At 38.6% G+C, this 18,441-nt stretch overlaps 1 protein-coding gene across 1 annotated transcript in view; it reads right to left on the reverse strand.

Annotated features, from left to right (window-relative positions):
* DIS3L2 (DIS3 like 3'-5' exoribonuclease 2) overlaps window positions 1–18,441 on the reverse strand; it is a 307,218-nt gene that overhangs the window by 245,027 nt on the left and 43,750 nt on the right. The window contains exons 4-5 of the mRNA XM_069470450.1: window positions 18,253–18,306; window positions 12,229–12,330 (exon numbers count right to left, since the gene is read on the reverse strand). Of these exons, the coding sequence (XP_069326551.1) occupies window positions 12,229–12,330; window positions 18,253–18,306 (156 nt within the window). The remainder of the gene's footprint in view (window positions 1–12,228; window positions 12,331–18,252; window positions 18,307–18,441) is intronic.

The raw sequence follows: 18,441 nt of genomic DNA on the forward strand, positions 1-18,441 counted from the left end.
TATTTCAGACATTTCAATTTGAATTACAGAGATCTGAAGGCATGTTGAAAGCAAGCAAGAACCTGAAATATTTGATCCCAGAGCTGGCAATAATGAAGAAGAAAAGAGGACTGTTAAAAATAGGCTTGTGTATATAACAATCTTGGGAAAATCTGATCACAGTAGTAGATATACCTTACCTACCATACTACTCTGGGTGGAGGCTCCAAAGACCTTGCCCTCCATCATTAAGTACCTTCCAAGTCTTTTTTGGGCTTGCCATGCAGGCCAAGAAATCAAACAGTTCTAAGAAATCCTAATTCCACTGGAATTGAGAACAATCCAAAATGATAGTGGTTATATAAGAGATTGGATTAAATATAATCTAGTATGATAGGTGCATATTTAAAGAAGAACTTGGAAGACAAAACTTTAAAACAATCACTTAAAGGAAAAGTTGTCAAAGGAAACAATTTACTGTACTAGACCAATTTCATGTGACCATAAGACGTTTTGAAACAGCCATTGAAAATTAGGGATTAAATGTGCACTTTGATTTTCTTTGTTTGTTTAATTTAGAACAAGAGTAGTCACTCCTATCAGCACTTCCTTTATTCTTTCGAACTCAAGTTATTTCCTTCTTTCTGTGCGAATCTCTTCCAAAATACTCACCCATACCTCTATTATTTCCTTGCTAAAGTATTAATATCTCTGCATAAAAATAAGTTATCTTAGTAACTGTACAATAGACATGTTAGAAAATATAGAATAATTGTCCCTCCTCTCCACCCTTCTTAAGTCATGTACAGAGTTTACTCTGATGTAAGTTAAGTGAAATAACCCTGTCTTGAGAAAAATTTAGATTTGGCTAACAAAGTACTTGACTGATTTATTCCCACTTTATCTTCTCAGTACATGTAGGTGCTCAACAAATACATGTGGGCATAAATGAATGGGTCCCCAGTATCATAGGTTTCCAGTAGATATCTATATATCAAGTAGATTCCAGCCTGTTTTACTATATTTTTAAAATATAGTAAAAAGAAGATAGAAGCTAAGTTCCAATGAGCAAAAATTTCACTTGAAATCCATCTCTTTAGCTAGTCAGGTTCTGTTTCACATTGTTTTACCTAATTGAGTCTAATTTTAATAGGCTCTTGTTGGCCTCCTTTACTCTCATGATTTTCTCTGGGCCAATCACAATGGCTGCATCAACTAGTTCCCAGTCAAGCAAGGCAATATTGTAGGCAATATTTAAATAGCTTTGGCCCCTCCTATAAAAGGGCTTGGCTTTTAACCTGCCTCCCAGGTCAAAGACACCAGAGCTAAATCCTGGGCTCCCAAGTCTCCTTTGGTACAACCAAAAAAAGCTCAGGGTTGGTCTTCTGCTTTGGGTCTTGCTCCTAGTATGGCTCTACCCAATTCTCCTAGCTGGGGATCAAATCCTATCCTTGACTCCCAGCCTACTGGCTGTCTCTACCATTCTGCTTATAATAGGAAGTCCCACATTCCTGGAATGAGAACTCTGCCCTAAAGCCCCAGAAGGACCTACTTTCCCCTACATGACAACTGCCTACCTGCCTTCTGAATACCTGTGCCACTGTGAATTTAGGATCTGCTGCCAAAGAACCAAGAAGGCATCTAAGTCTGTAACTCCTTTGACTCTGTGCCTTGACCAGCGAGCTATAGCTCTGATTCAACCAATGCAGTTGGGTCAGCCCTCTTAGTATCTTATCCACTGTCTAGAGCAGATGTCTGGTAAGGTTCTGACTCATTCCCAACATCTCCCTCCATAATGCCCTGATAAGCTACCATACTTCTCTAGTCCTAAAATACAACCACTAGAATTCTGATTATTTTTTTCTAAATTATTTATTTGCTGAGACTAACACTAGGCCTTTGGTCATTTCAATTGATAGAGTCATCTTCTTTACCCGTGATGGCAACTTAAGATATTACCTAATGTTAAAGCATGTATTGCTATTTTCTAAATTTATGCTAATATTTATGATACCTGTTAATATCCATCTACAGATCAAATAACTCTCTCTTTGATATCTCTGGAATAACAAATATTGATGTGATCATGAAATCAGGAGATGTAAATTCGAGTCCCAGCTCTGCCACTCCTTAGTTATATGTTCATTAAATAAGATGTTTAAGCTAAGCTCTAGTTTTCTCATTCACAAAACTAGGTAGAGATAACAGCATACTAAAGAATTCTGTGAGGCACTAAATATAGTACCTGGTACACAATAAGCACCAAAAAGTTAGCAATCATTTTCAGTACCCACAGGGTTTATATATGTTTATTTGTAATGTACTCTATTAGAGTATTAAGAGAAGGAAAACAGGATAAACTTATTGTGGTTAATCAAAAGATGAAGGATAAGGACAGGTAATGGTTATGGGGCAATAACTGGATGAGAAAAGGAAAGGAGAGAAAAGGAAAAAGAAAGAAAATGGAAGATCAAATAAATGGCAAACAGAAAAGTTTACAAAGCAGAGAGCAGCATTCCATGAGCCTTTATAAAAGGGGTCCACAGATTCCCTTTTGTTCTCTCTTGAGGGCAGGACCTTGAGAACAGCTAGGAGTCCTGCTTTCCCAGTGTCTAGGAGAGTAAAGGGGCTACAGCACTCAGCCAATAGTGTGGCGGAAAGAGAAAGTCTTGATCAATATGTTCCTCCCTGAAACCTAAAATTTTCATAATCCCCTCTTGCCGAATCATTTTCAGCCCAAATCATTCTCATCCCGAAATAAAACAAACAAAACAAAACCTTTCTCTTCTATTTCCATTCTTCAAACCTTAGCTCAAATGTAACCTCCAGAAACCTGCCCCAGTTCTCTCAGAGTTTGGTGCTCCCATAACAACCTAGTATTTCTGTTTCCACCCTCTTCCCAACTAGCCTATGAGCTCCTTAAGGGCAAAGCCTTGACCTATTTGAGTTTGTATCTCCAGGATCTAGCACATGGGGATGGGGGGAAGATGAGAAGCCACTGAGCACTCCACACTGCTCCAGAATCATCAGGATGTTTCCTAACCTTGTGGGGACATAGTTTGTCCTTTGAAAATCTGAGGAAAAGAGCATTAGGCTAAAAGTCAAGAGATCTAGATTTTACCCCTGGTTCTGACAAAAACTCTTGAGTTCCCAAACCAGTCACTTACTCTCCTAGTACCTTAATTTCCCAATTGGCAAAGTGAAGAAACTACCATTTGCCCCTCAAGTATCCTTCATTAGATGTCTGTAATAAAAAATAAAAATATACACCAAAAATGAGGAAGAATTCTGAAATTAAAATTGTTATATAAGAGCAAATTATTTTTATTATTGCCTCTCAGCTTGATACTTTTACAGCTATCTATTTTGCCAAAAATCATGCTGTGAAATAAATTGACTGTTTACTACTATAACTAAAAGAACTGTTGTTTTTTTCTAAAACCCCAAAGGCCCTGTAGTTTACATACCCAAGGGGGTGGAGCACAACAAGCAGAAAGAAGCAAAGATGAACAATCCAATTAATTCACATTTGCTCACACCATTGAGTACAGATTCCTTTGATAACAATATGCTTTTGTATTAACAAACCTGTAAGACAATTGGCCAGTATTCTTCGACATGTTTATATTCTACATGTCAGGGATTCTTGATGACAGTCTGAATATTCTCTTCTCTCTAGTTTGACCCTGTCACCACCCATTGTCACAGGTGGGCTAAAGCCCGCAGAACAGCCCCCCTTCAGAATGGGAAGCTGTGAAATATTCTACCTAATGAGGCCTAAAATACATACCTAATGGGGCTGATTTTAATATAAAAAGCAATTGTCAGGCAGCCACCCTAAAGACCCTCAGGAGCTCCACAGAAACCGAATGAATAAGGAACCCAGGGCCATCCTCTACATTGAAAATTTTCTGAAAGCTGAAAAGGGCCGATGCCCACACCAAGACAGCTGGGAGCCCCTCTGTAGTCATTTCCCCTACACCGACCCTGTACCAGCAACTCAAAGGGTAGGGGGCTCCTTGGCAGGCCAGGTCTTTCTCTGTCTCCATGCCAATCTCTGCTCATTATGGAATGTTATCAATAAACAAAGAGCTCAGGATCTAGTCTTTTAAGGGGACTTTTGTGGCCCAGCCACAACTGTTAATGTTCACATTTCTCACTCAAGTATTATATCTTCCTGCCAACCAGATCTCATGAGGACCCAGGGTCCACAGCGTTAAGTGCCAGGCTTCCAAGCTGCTTCTTTCTCTTTCCCTTCTGACTCACACAGTACAGCCTTGTTACTCAAAGTGTGGTTCCCAAATCAGCAAGATCAACACTGCCTGGGAACTGGTTAGAAATGCACAATTTCAGGCACCACCTCACACCTAATGAATGAGAATTTGCATTTTAACAAAATTCCCAGGTGAATCATTCGCAGGTTCAAGACAAGCACAGTCTAGGATTGGCCCAGTTCTGATGAGGTATCCTCACCCCCATCTTTCTCAAAGGCAGGAAACAGCTGCTTTCAGGATTTCTCAGGTTTCAGGCAAATCTCCCTCCAGAACACCAACTCCCCTCCAAACTCCTGAATGCTAATTGGCCTGCTGAGCCCCTCTATTTCCCTCTGTCCACCCGCCTAGGAACCCCAGGGCTGCCCATTCCCGGACAGGACAGTGATTGCTGTGCTTCTTGGTAAGGTACCTGGTCCACCAGCCAGGGTGGTGGCAGCTTTCTAAGCTTAGAGGACTCCAAAACTCCCCTGACCCACACTGCCTTATAAGTCTCAGGCATTAGGCAAAGAAACCGGCAGAGGCTTTTCTATGACTAAACTCTAACATCATTTTTGGGTCCCCAGGCAACAGGCAAGATTAAAGGACTGATACTATTTTCCTTTTGACTTGAAACATGTCACAGCCCACTCTAGCCCCTAGAGTACTTCTCTCCACAAGATTGGCTATTAATGGCATGTAGACTGGCCTGCCCCAGAGTATAAACACAGAGATCTTTTGCATTTTAAGAGGTTTGCTACTGACTGGGAAGTAACTTTTTACACCTTGAGGGAATCAGAAATAATATACGGGGAGCATTATAGATTATGGCAGATAGGCTCTTTGATCAAGTTCCTGACTCTGGCCTCTTTGGACTTGGCTCCTATTTTTATTCCTGAGGATGAATGTCACCAAACATCTTTCTCATTCTTGCATAGGGACGAAGGCATGCTGACTCTTTCCATGAAGACAGAACAAAAAATGCTCTCTAGATTCAAGCAGGTCACACAACTATGAAAGCCTGAGTTTGTTTGATGCCCATTTCACTGGACCTCAGCCCCCAACACCCTCAGAATGCATCAGCCTCTTCTCTAAGCCAAGCACAGCTGAAATCTGGCCATGATGGTTTGTGCCCCCCATACAGCATGTACTCTCTTTACATGACCCCTAAATTTTGCCTTGCCCAAGAACTTAATATTCAGCCTTCTTCTCTTCTCTAGCTAGGTGTCTCTAGGTGATCTCAACCACTAATGTGGCTTTAAACACCACATATGCTGATGACTCCCAAACTGACATCTCTAGCTTCACTCTCTCCTTGGAACTCCAGGCTCATTTGTGCAAACACCTCCTTCTGTTTTTCAGTATTTTTCAGTTTTATTAAGGTATAACTGACATATAATAAACTATATATATTTAAAGTCTACAAATAGATGAGTCCTGACACACATACAATTATGAAACAATCCCATTAAGATAATGAGCATGTCCATCATTCTCCAAAGTTTCCTTGGGGACCGTTGGTAATTCATCTCTCCTACTCCCACCTCAGGGAGCCACTGTTCTGCCTTTTGTCGCTATAAATTATTGATAGTTTGCATTTTCTAGAGTTTCATATAAATGGAATCATACAGAGGGTATTCTTTTTTGCCTAGCTTCTTTCTCCCACCATGATTATTTTGATATCCACCGATGTTGTTGCATATATCAATAGTTCATTTTTTTTTTTTTTCTGCTAAGCTGTAATCCATTTTTTGGATATACCAAAATTGGTTTATCCATTCACATGCTCACAGACATTTAGAATGTTTCCACTTTAGGTCTGTTATAAATAAAGTTGCTATGAACATTCACGTACAAATCTTTATGTGGACAAATGCTTTAGTTTCACTAAGGTCAATATCTAAGAATGGAATGGCTGCATCACATGTTAGGTTATGCTTAACTTTTCTTTTTTTTTTTTTTTTTTTTTTTTTTTTTGAGACAGAGTCTCATTCTGTTGCCTGGGCTAGAGTGCCGTGGCGTCAGCCTAGCTCACAGCAACCTCAAACTCCTGGGCTCAAGCAATCCTTCTGCCTCAGCCTCCCGAGTAGCTGGGACTACAGGCATGCGCCACCATGCCCGGCTAACTTTTTCTATACATTTTTAGCTGCCTGGTTAATTTCTTTCTATTTTTTAGTAGAGACGGGGTCCCACTCTTGCTCAGGCTGGTCTCAAACTCCTGCCCTCGAGTGATCCTCCCACCTTGGCCTCCCAGAGTGCTGGGATTACAGGCGTGAGCCACCGTGCCCGGCCAATGCTTAACTTTTTAAGAAACTGCCAAATGGTTTTCCAAAGTGACTGTACCATTTTATATTCCCACCAGCAGTGTGTGAGAGTTCCAATTGCTCCATAACCTTGCCAACACTGGTTACAGTCACTCTTTTTTAACTTTAGCTATTCTAGCGGATCTATAGTAGTACCTTGGTCTTTTAATTTGTATTTCCTTAATGACTAATTTCATGTGCTTAATCGCCATCCATGTATCTTCTTTAGTAAAGTATCTGTTCGAATATTTAATGCATTTTGTAACTGAGTTGCTTATTATTGAGTTGTAAGACTTCTTTATATTCTAGATAAAAGTTCTTGGTCAGGTAACTGTTTTGCAAATATTTTCACCTAGTCTGTGTTTTGCCTTTTCATTTTTGTAACAGTGCCTACTAAGGAGCAAAAGTATGATTTTGATAAAGTCAAACATATTGATGTTTTTTTCTTTTATGTTCACTTGTTTCTGTTATACTTGAGATATTTGCGAAATCTAAGGTCACTAAAATTTTCCCCTATATTTTCTTCTGTAAGGTTTATACTTTTTACATATTTAGATCTATAATTTATTTCAAGTTATTTTCTATGGAAAATGTGGTACAAGCTAAGAATCATAGTTCCTATATTTTCATATGGCTAAACAACTGTAACAGTATATTTGTTGAAAAGATATCCTCTTCCCATTGAATTACCTTGGAAACTTTGTAGAAAATCAATTAACCATATATGTATGGGTTCATTTCTGGATTCTCTATTCTGTTCCATTGATTTGTATGTCCATCTTAAAGCTAATACCACACTGTTTTGATTACTGTAGCTTTATAAGAAGTCTTGAAGTCAGGCAGTGTATGTCCTCCAACTTTGTTATTCTTTGTTTTGGCTATTTTAGGTCTTTTCCACTTCCATATAAATCTTAAGATCAGCTTGTTAATTTCTATAAAGACTGTTAGAATTTTGCTTGGGATTGCACTGAATCTACAGATCAATTTGAACAGAATTGGAATCTTAACAATATTGAGTCTTTTGATTTATGAACATATTTCTCACCATTTAAGTTGTTATTTAATTTCTCTCAGTAATGGTTTATAGTTTTAAAGTCTTACACACTTTTTGTCAAGTTTATCCCTAAGTAGTTCATATTTTTTATCTTATTATAAATGGTACTTCAAGAATATTTTAAATTTCCAATTTGTCATTTCTAGTATATATAGTACATGTGGCCTTCTGGATCCTTGAGTGCAGCCTTTTGACTAAATCCAAATTTTACAGAATAAACGTTCTGTGAAGTTTGGATTTGGTCGAGGAAATGCACTTGGGGATCTGGAGGGCCATGTGTGGCCTTGAGGCTACAGGCTCCCCACCCTTGATAGAAGAACAATTGATTTTTATAATAATATATCAGCCTCTGTCCTGTAACTCCTTTATTAGTTATAGCAGCTTGTTTTTGTAGATTTCTTAGGAGTTTGTACATAGAAAACCACATACTCTGGGAATAAAGAGTTTTACTTCCTTCTTTCCAATCGGGATGCTTTTTTTTCTATTGCCTTTTGTACTGGCTAGCATCTCCAGTACAATGTTGAATAAAGGGATGAGAAGGAACATCCTTACTTCATTCCCAATATTACAGGAAAAGCATTCAGTCTTTCACCATTGAGAATGATGTAGTTCTAAGTATCTCTTAGATCTTTCTTGTCAGGTTGAGGAATTGACCTTCTATTCCTAGTTTGCTGTGAGTTTTTTATCACAAGTGGTTGTGGAATTTTGTCACATGCATATTCTGCATCTATTGAAATGAGGATGTCTGATTGAAATATGGCATTAAGTTTAGTCTGTTAAATCGTGATTTACACTGATTTCTTCCCAAATATTAAAACAAACCTTGTATTCCTGGAACAAACCCCACTTGCTCATGTTGTATTATCCTTTTATATGTTGCTGGATTCTATTTGCTAATATTTTGTTGAGTATTTTTTTATCTGTCTGTGAGGACTCTTCATCTGTGGCTGTCTTTTCTTATAATATCATTCCCTCATTTTGGTATTACAGCAATGCTGGCCTTACAGAATGAGGTGGAAAAGGTTTCCTCCTCTTGCATTTTCTAAAAGTATTTGTATAAAACCAGGATTATTTCTTCATTAAACGTTTCGTGGAATTCACCAGCAAGTGAAAACATCTGGGCCTCTATATTTTCTCTGTATCTCCATTAACATGTCTAAAAAGAAATTAAAACTTAGCACAGCCAAGCAGAACTAATAATTTTTATACCAAAACACTCTCTTCCCCACTATTCTGCATTTTAATTAATGATATCATACCCATTTTGGTAAACCAAAATCTTTTTTTTATTGATAAATTGCACTTTATTAAAATTAAGAACTTTTTTTTTTTCAGCTTATCATGGGGGATACAAAAGTTCAGGTTACATACGTTGCCCATGTACCGCCTGTCCCCCCAAGTCAAAGCTCCAGGCATGTCCATTCCCCAGACAGTGCGCATTGCACTCATCATGTAGGTATATACCCATCCCCTCCTCGCATCCCCTCCTCCCCAAATCAGCACCTTCAAGCGTGACCATTCCCCAGACGGTGCGCAACGCACTCATCATGTAGGCATACACCCATCCCCTCCCCACATCCCCCACCTCAGTCTGATATCCAATTGGTATCATTCCCAGATGTGAATTTAGGTGATGATCAGGGAAACCAATTTTCTGGTGAGTACATGTGATGCTTGTTTTTCCATTCTTGGGATACTTCACTTAATATAATGGGTTCCAACTCTCTCCAGGAGAACCATAGAGATGTCGTATCTCCGTTACTTCTTATAGCTGAGTAATACTCCATGGTATACATATACCACAGTTTACTAATCCATTCATGAATTGATGGGCATTTGGGTTGTTTCCACATCTTTGCGATTGTGAATTGTGCTGCTATAAACATTCGGGTACATGTGTCTTTGTTATAGAATGACCTTTGTTCCTTTGGGTAGATGCCCAATAATGGGATTGCTGGATCGAATGGTAGGTCTACTTGAATCTGTTTAAGATATCTCCATAATGCTTTCCAAAGGGGTTGCACTAGTTTGCAGTCCCACCAGCAGTGTATGAATGGTAAACCAAAATCTTAACAATTGTCCTTGATTTCCCTCTTTCACTCATCCTATTCTTCAAATCCATCTTCAATTCCTATCAGCTCTGCTTTCAAAATATGTCCCAACTTCTCTCCATCTTTACTGTCATGACCCAGTCTAAGCCTCCTAACTGGCCATCCCAATGTACAACTGTCCCCACCACAGCAAATAGCAGCTAGAGTGATTTTTGGCTAAATATAATCATATCACTCCCTGGCTTAAAACCTTCATCTGGCCTTTAATTTCTACCTTTAGATATTAACTGTAAACTAGAAAAACAAGCTGTTTCTAAGAAGCCTACATGTATTGACTGTGGGAATGCTACCTATTTCTATAAATTCTTACCTGCTTAACTAGCTCCAATGACCTAGGATTTCATAAAACCAGACCTCTATAGAAAATCACATCTTTGTTACATTGAATCTTAAAGGAGGTACAGATTTTTGTCCAGGAAGCAAAGGGACCAAGGCAGAAGCAAGAATGCCCAAGCCCCAAACTTGTCCTCCTAGACCTTAACAACAACAAATACCTTCACCCGCAACCTGCCCTCATGCTTTGGTCAACAACCTATCCCATCTTCTTGGGCTTCCTGCCCAAAGCAAGAAAACTTCTGACAATATCAGGAAATGCTGGGCGTGCTGGTCTTTTCAACAAAGGGGTAAGGAACAAGGAAAATAATGCAACACATTTATTTATTCATATGTTTATTTTAGCCATCTCCGGCCTTGGGCTAAGGATAGGAAGAAGGCCAGGCAACTTGGCCTTGCCCTTTTAAGCAACCTTGTCCACTTCTGCAGAGCTCAACGGGTGTGCTACTGTACACTCTTCATGCCTACTCTTCAACCAGTCAACACCTCATACCTGCTCTGGTCTGCTCTAGACTCATCCAACTTGCTAACCACTCTCATTTCTTCCTGTTCTACCAGTTTCACCTCTTTTTCATTTTTTGGCTCTTCTGCAATATAATGCTGCCTCTTCACTCCCTGAAATGACCTCTAGAAATGCTTTTTGTGGTTTGACCCAGCCCTAATGCTCTCCTCTTGTCTTCTTGGACCTGGTCAACACTGGGCTGCATGATGCTTTCAAGAAAACAGGAAGTAACCTAAGTCAATCCATGTTCCTAAGACCTGGAGCCACCCCTTAGCTATGCTTTCAAGGAACCAAGGCTGAAGACTATATCCACAACTGGCAGAAAGTGGGTATGGGGCTAGGGAGGAGGATCTAGACTAGGAAAATTCACTCTCATTTAAAAAAAAAAAAAACACATACACAACCCTGTACTTAGCTTCACAGTACTAATTAAAATTATACTTAAATTTGTATAAGTATGATTAGTATATGTCTCTTCCTACCTGCACTCCCCAATAGACTATAAGTTCCATGAAAGTAAGAACTATGTCGATCCTGATCATTACAAAAGTCCCTGTACCCTATCAGTACCTGGCACATAGCTATAATTCAATTACTCTAGCCCTATCACATAAAAAAGAATTTTTAATTTATGCCTCAACAGAGCTCTGAGATAAGGTGGTACTCCTCATAACACATATTTTCTGGAAAAGCTAATGATAAGAACATTTCTTGAGCTCCTGCCATTCTAAGACTTTTAGACGCTATTCTAAGATTTTTACATGTATTCTCATTTAATCCTCATGACAAATCTATGAAGTAGGTACTGTAATTCTTCCCATTTTACAGATGAGGCATTTGAGGTAGAGAAGTTGTATAATTTGCCCAAAGCTATGTAGATGAATGGCAGAGATGTGATTCAAAGCCAAACAGCCTAACCTAAAGGCCATGCTATTACTCACTACACTTTGACGCCTATCACTGAAGAAGAAACCACGTTGTGGAGTACCAGTGAACTGAGCTAAATAAAACAAATGTTATGAAGACAAATTCAGACTTAGACATTTAAGTCACCAAGTCTACATGACAATTCAAAGAAACTGTTACCACAAACTGACTGTTACTGTTAACTAAAACAACAGTCAAAAGTAAAAGTACATTTCCCTTTTCAATTGATAGACATAGATGGAGACTCAAACCCAGAATATTCTCCTATTAAAAACATTTTCTTTTGCCCCTAAATCCCTGATCTATAAAAATGTAGATAATTTTTATTTTCCAAGGGACACTCAATCACCAATCTAAGCCCAACAGAACTCCATATGTATTGCCTGCGTTTTCCAGTAGAGGCAGAAGAAATGTGTGAGGACTACCACTGTCCCCATGGCTTCATCTTTCCAGTACTCCCAGGACAGAATGTGGGAAAATAATATATGCGTCAAGTTTGAATGGGCCCTCGGTATTCTATCCAAAAGAATACCAAAAACCAACGCAAGGCATGTGACAGGACAGATCACTAGAGAGGGAGCAAGGAGAACAACTCCAATTATTAGATGTCTGCCTAGCAGATGTTTCCAAGCTCCAAGCAAGCAACACCCAACTTAACTGCACAGTCTGAGGGGTCTGTGACTCCTCCAGGTTATGATGTCTCATTGGTACACCATGGAACACAAAAGGCCCTAAGAAACTATAGTTAAAAAAGGAAAATTTAACTTACTTTCCACTGTTCCTCGGGAAGTAGTTTCACGACCACCAGATCCCCATTTAGGGCTCTATTACGAGCAACAACCCCATCAATAAAAATGTCTCGATCACCATCCTAGGTTGGAGAGAAAAATAAAATGATAGTTAGTTTACCAAGGCCTGGAACCAAATATTACTACCTTGGCTTGAAAATTTTAGACTCTACAATATGTGCACTGACTTAACAGGAACTCTAGTACATAGCCACAAACACACCTAAAGGGAACTCAATTTCTTTGGAACCAAGAGAAACGGTAATGAACACTAAGAGCAGGTTAGCAGAATGCGAAAAATCACCAAATAAGCAAATGATCTACTACAGACAGGCCAAATATAAACAAATAAAAATAATATAAGCAAAAAACTAAGATTGCATTGTCTCATAACTAAAATGAGAAAAGAGTAAGTTATTCTTAGGTTATCCTTTTTTAAGTAAAATAAAGCATGCTGATACCTTTTTATACTGAATGAATTCTTTTTAAGTATCAAGAAAAAGTAAAAAATAGAAGGTATGCAAGAGAACAGAGAGAAACAACATTTAATCCCCACCCTCCAAGGAAAACCAACTGAGAGCAGGAGCAAGCTCTAGGATTTGGGTTCTCCTGAAGGAAGCCAGCAAAATCATATCACGCCCTGCCCCCTAAAAAAGTGGCAGAGAGAAAAAACTGTGTTTGTTTTTGTGGAGACCTAAGTAGAAGACAAAGAAGAGACATAACATGAGATTCATAAAGCAATCTTACACTCTCCCTTTCTTACTGACTTAGGAGCACTGTAAATTCCAGACCATGAACACAAAGTGCAGACACTTTCATCCTCAATCACACACTTTAAGCAGCGTGGCTCCTCAGTGAGCTCCCCAAGTGTTGATGTCTCAACTTTAATAGGTGCCAGAGTCTTCCTGGTAAGCCAAATTACTTTGCAAAAACACTTAAATGAAAAGATAGCCGAGGGCCTGGGTGTGGTAGCTCACACCTGTAATCCTAGCACTTTGGGAGGCTGAAGCAGGAGGATCACTTGAGCCAAGGAGTCTGAGGTTGCAGCGAGCTATGATGACACCACTGCACCCTAGCCTGGGCAAAAGAGCAAGACCTTGTTTCAAAAAAAAAGAAAAAAGCTAAGGAAAAATAGGCCTTCAGTAGTCAGGTTCCACGAGAAAATGAAATATTTTCAAAATGTCTCATCAACAAACATGTACTCTTATCCTTCTATTCGTCTAAAAGTTTATATTATGAGCTCCTTTTCAGAGAATAAGAGAGAAATAAAAATGTTAATTTTTCTTACAGAATTCGATGGTAAAAGGGTCTGGAAAGTCACCACTCAAATTTTTCTAATAGAGACACTCAATATAGATCAGATTTAACACTCAGTGGACTGAATGTGATTACTATGAAATTCTAGTTAAAGTTAGAATTACTGTTCCAAAATCACCAAACCAACAAAGGGGGAGGGGATTTTAGTTGCTCAGCATTTTTTATAGTTTCCAATTACAAACCGTTAGAGATCTTTTAGAATAGTTTTCTGTCCAGTGTCCAATCTAGCTCTGGGTTGACAGCTGTAGCCTGCACATTCTGCCAAACCTGACCCCACCCTCGTCCCTGAGGAACAGCTACCGTGTTAGCCATAAAAAATGACTGCAGCTGACCTCAGGACAAGCTTTTCAGAAAAATAAGGAAGAGACAGCTAGTAAATAGAGAGTGAACAACTGAAATACGGCACATCGTCATCAATCGCCATCTTCTGCAATTTATAAGGCAATGTGATCTCTCAGACCTCCCTGGAATGAAAAGAGGGCTGCTTGGAGGTCGCCCTAACCCAGTCTCACGTGCCAAAACATATGCAATGAAAGAAATGTCTCTTTTATAAGCAGCTACGACCACCCATTGGCAGCTCATGATTTTAGATGATAGGATGATGGTGTTGTCACCTTCCTATCCCAAGAAACTAAGGAAAGCAGGGCTGAGATGAACTTCAGACAACACACAAATCTACAGCTATTGCATCACTACTCAGCTCTTCCTTGATCCATCCAGAAGCCTGTGTCTATTGCCGAATCTCTTATTTTAAAGATACTAAACTTGGGAACTACTCAATATTAAAAGTTTGAGTCATCTCTCTTAACTATTAATATTTTTTAAGGCCAAAGAGTTCAGCTCTTTATTTGGATGTCAGAAGCCTTGTTCTACCCATCAGAAAGAATGCAAAAAAAGAAATAAAAATAGATAATGAACATCCCTAGAGGATAAATAAAGCGATCTGGAGGTAATCTAACTAAGTACTTACGGGACTGGAGGAGGGAGGACAATGCAAGTATGCCATGATGGTCAGAGCATCCTTCATTGATGGAATAGCTCCCTTTGGACCAGAAATAAATTCCACACCTGTACAAAGGGTGCCTCCCATGACAAGATGCATAAAAAAGTTACAGAGCTTCTTGGACCAACATAATTCAGAATAGAAATTGTGCTTTTTTAAAAAGCCAGGTTTTCCCATCTGATCCATTTCTCCTCTTTATCCTGTCCCCAAAATAGGATAAAAAGGTATCTTAATAATATCATTTTATCTTTATTTGCTTGAAAATCACATGGTTCCATTCCAACTCTATATTTTGCTTTTGTTGAAAATCCCAGAAGACTAGCAGATGCATATAAGTTACTCATCCCATGTATTTTAGATTTGTCATAAAATGAAAATTTCTATCAGTAGAAATTATAATGAACCTAAGTCAAGTTCCCCCAAAACAAAGTATTATTTCAAACCTGATGATCAATTCACTGTTCTTAGCCTTAGGTAGATATTTTGGCATAGCAAAATGACATTGTATAAATTCACAATGATAATATTTTTAGAATAAGAGTAAATTTAAATAATTTAATCAAATCTCTATTTTTGTCTCTCTAAAAACTTAGAATTTTGAAGTTGTGAAGAAATCTAGACAATATCTAATATATCCTCTCATTTTACAAATAAGGAAACCTTTCTATTTCCTATTGTCAGACCAGAAGCCACATCGTTTATCAATTCCTGTCTATTCTTGCAGCTTAAACAGGTAACATTCAGGCCCTGGTTCTGACATCCTACTTCCTCATGTACCTCTGTAGGCATTTTTCTAGTTCATACAAGTTCATATTTTACATGGACATGAACTATGTACACTCAGAAATCCAGACCACTGGTGGTTGTGGGGTTTAGCTGCATGTAATTTATTGCCTCTACTATCGCCCTCTTAGATTGCTTCCCATAACGATTCTGAAAACTGAAATGGACCTAAAAATTCACAAAACAAGAATGTAGGACTGTTCCAGTGTCCAAAACTAGAGTATCTATGATCACTTGCAATTGGGCCTTGATTGTAGCTTTTACAATCTGTTCTTAATTATCTAGAGGTGAATTACTTAGTTTTTTTCCCCTCTCTTAGACAACATTACTACTCCATCAGGGGCCAGATAAAAGAATAAAAGAGGCATGGAAATAAGCTCATCCTAATATCACAACTGTCTAAAAATTTCTAAATAGCAAATGCCAAGTCAGGTTAAACTGTAGAGATATACCATTTGCAAATGTAAATTACATGAATTTAACTTGTAAGAACCTAACCAGGCTCCACACTTTAGAAGGCCTCTGCGCTCTGGCCCTGCTCTAGCCATGCCTCTTCCCATCAAACAAGGACTTTTCAGGGCCAAATGGATGTGCTTCCCTGGAGTAATCAGCCCCAAGCCACTTCCAGGACATACAGACGCATCTTCCCCAGCACTGGTGGCACCCCCTCAACTTAACGGTTGGCTAAAGGTTCGGGTATTTCTAAGGGATATGGATACAGCTTAGACATGTGGGATAAGATGCCCACGTATGTGCATGCAAGGGTCCTCACTGAAAGCAAAGGAGCCAAAAGGGGACAGACAGGGAGCCAGGAGTGGGAAGAGAAGAGGGACAGGCCAGAGGTGGACCCCCTCTAAGCAGCAACACTTCAGTATGGAGCTGCAAGGAATCTGAGAATTCTCCATTTGAACCCAGGTACATGGAGGTATATTTGGCAAGGAATAGACTTTGTCATGGAATATATTTTATTTAATAGTTTGTTAGTTTGATTTATAACTTTCCAATATGTGATTTAATGTATGTATGCATGTGCCTCCTGTTGTACTTTTGTCCTAGGCCCCACACTTGTTAGGAGCTGACCTAACAGAGATTTAACTTAGAGAAATTCAATACTATGTACTCAGGAAGGAGACAAAGTGGTAAAATTTTCAAAATGCTGTAGTTTCCCTTATCATTCCAATCAACGAGAGCAAACTTCAGCGTGCCCAGGAGAGGAGAGGTCTGAAATCTGCTCAGTTCCCAGGTGGTTCTCAGGATGAACTTACTGCATTGAATGTGATTCTCATGCTTAAAAATCCATGATTTTCACACATGGGGCTCCTGATATAATCAAGATCCTTCAATTGAATGCCAGTGAAGAAACAGTCATTCTTTCTAATGAGGAGAAAATGTTGGTTATGCAGGACTTATTAAGAGACGGTTTATCTGTCTCCAACATGGCAACTTTCTAAGAGATTTCATGGGTAATTTTATGATTCCTGGATGTGATTTTCACCTTATGAGCAAACTCTGGAATCTAACACCCATGTAAACTTCACTTCCACTGTATGAGGGAACTGCTCCTGCAGCCAAGTTACCACCTCAAAGCTGACCCTCAACTCTACAACCCAGCAACCAAGGTCAACATATATACCATGTTCTGTCACAGAAAGAGAATACGACTCAGAGAGAATAATGTAACATGTCTGTGATACTTTTTATCTGATCCAATGAGTAAGACTTGAACTTGGATGCAAATGTGAACCCTTGGCTTCTGGAAAGCAAGGGAAAAAAGGACTAAACTGAGCTTGAGAATAGGTCTTAAGGTTATTGTAATAATAACAATAATAATAATACAGGTTGAACATCCCAAATCTGAAAATCCCAAATCTGAAATGTCCCAAAATATGAAATTTTTTTACCACATACATGATGCTCAAAGGAAATGGTCATTGGAGCATTTTGGATTTCTGTATAAGTATATAATACAAATATTCCAAAATTCAAAAAAGTCTGAAATCCAAAACACTTCTGGTCCCAAGCATTTCAAATAAGGGATACACAACCAGTAGTAGTAGCACCTGCGAAGTACATGACTGAACTTACACCTTCACTAAACTTGTTGTCATTTAACATAATGAAATATGTTAACTCAAATATATGCACTCCATTTCCTCATCTGTAAGCACTTTATCCCTATGGTCTCTTCCACTGTGAAAAATCTATGATTCTATAATTATTCTATTTATAGCATCCTAGAAAAGTTAGGTCAGGAATTTAACAATATTGCTATCCCGGCTTTGTACACTCAAACCTTCTCCAGAGACCTGCTGCTAACTATTACTATATGTCTGTGTAAACTTGCCTTAACTTGAGCCTCTTAAAGTGAGTCATGAACAGAAGAAAGGTCTAAAGACCCAATGGTAAAGAACCTTGTACCAAGTCCTATCACCTGCACAAAATTAAAGTGAGAAACTCTGACCAAAAAATAAATAAGTGGTACTCGTTATTTTTGGACAAATGTTCATATTAGCTGATGCAGTAGATCGAAAGTAGATAGCATATTTGTTTAGGAAAGATTAACTTAAATCAGTGGGGAAAAAAACATAAATCCTTTTAAGCTATAAACCAAGGGCATCCAATTTCATGAACTGGTGGGTAGTCTTCCCGGATCCAGCTGCTCTCTGCAGCCTCGTGACAAATGCCATCCCCTTCATTTGGCATGTGATTTTAAGACTGGAAGAAGGAGTTGTGAACCAAAAGCAAATTTTATTTATTTAAATTTGAAACAGATCCTTGTCCATCTTCAACTCTGTTTTACAACTCTGCTTTTTAGTTAGAATATATGATTTCATATATTCCAGTTTCAGAGCACATCTAAAAAATTAAATGTGACATTAAGTTTATTGGTTATTGAACTTACCGGGGAAGGAATGAAGGCTTCATGAAACTTCTTTGGATTAATTCTCAATGCACCCTTTAAAACAAAAAATAAAAATCTGTGAAAATCTAACTAGCCATATATTTATGCTTTTTCATGTGCATGTTATTCTCTCAATAGAAAGTTTTTAAATTAAAAGTTCAATCTAGAAAACAAGTTAGATGTATGAGA

Source organism: Eulemur rufifrons, chromosome 1, assembly GCF_041146395.1.
Source record: "Eulemur rufifrons isolate Redbay chromosome 1, OSU_ERuf_1, whole genome shotgun sequence".
Taxonomy (NCBI): domain Eukaryota; kingdom Metazoa; phylum Chordata; class Mammalia; order Primates; family Lemuridae; genus Eulemur; species Eulemur rufifrons.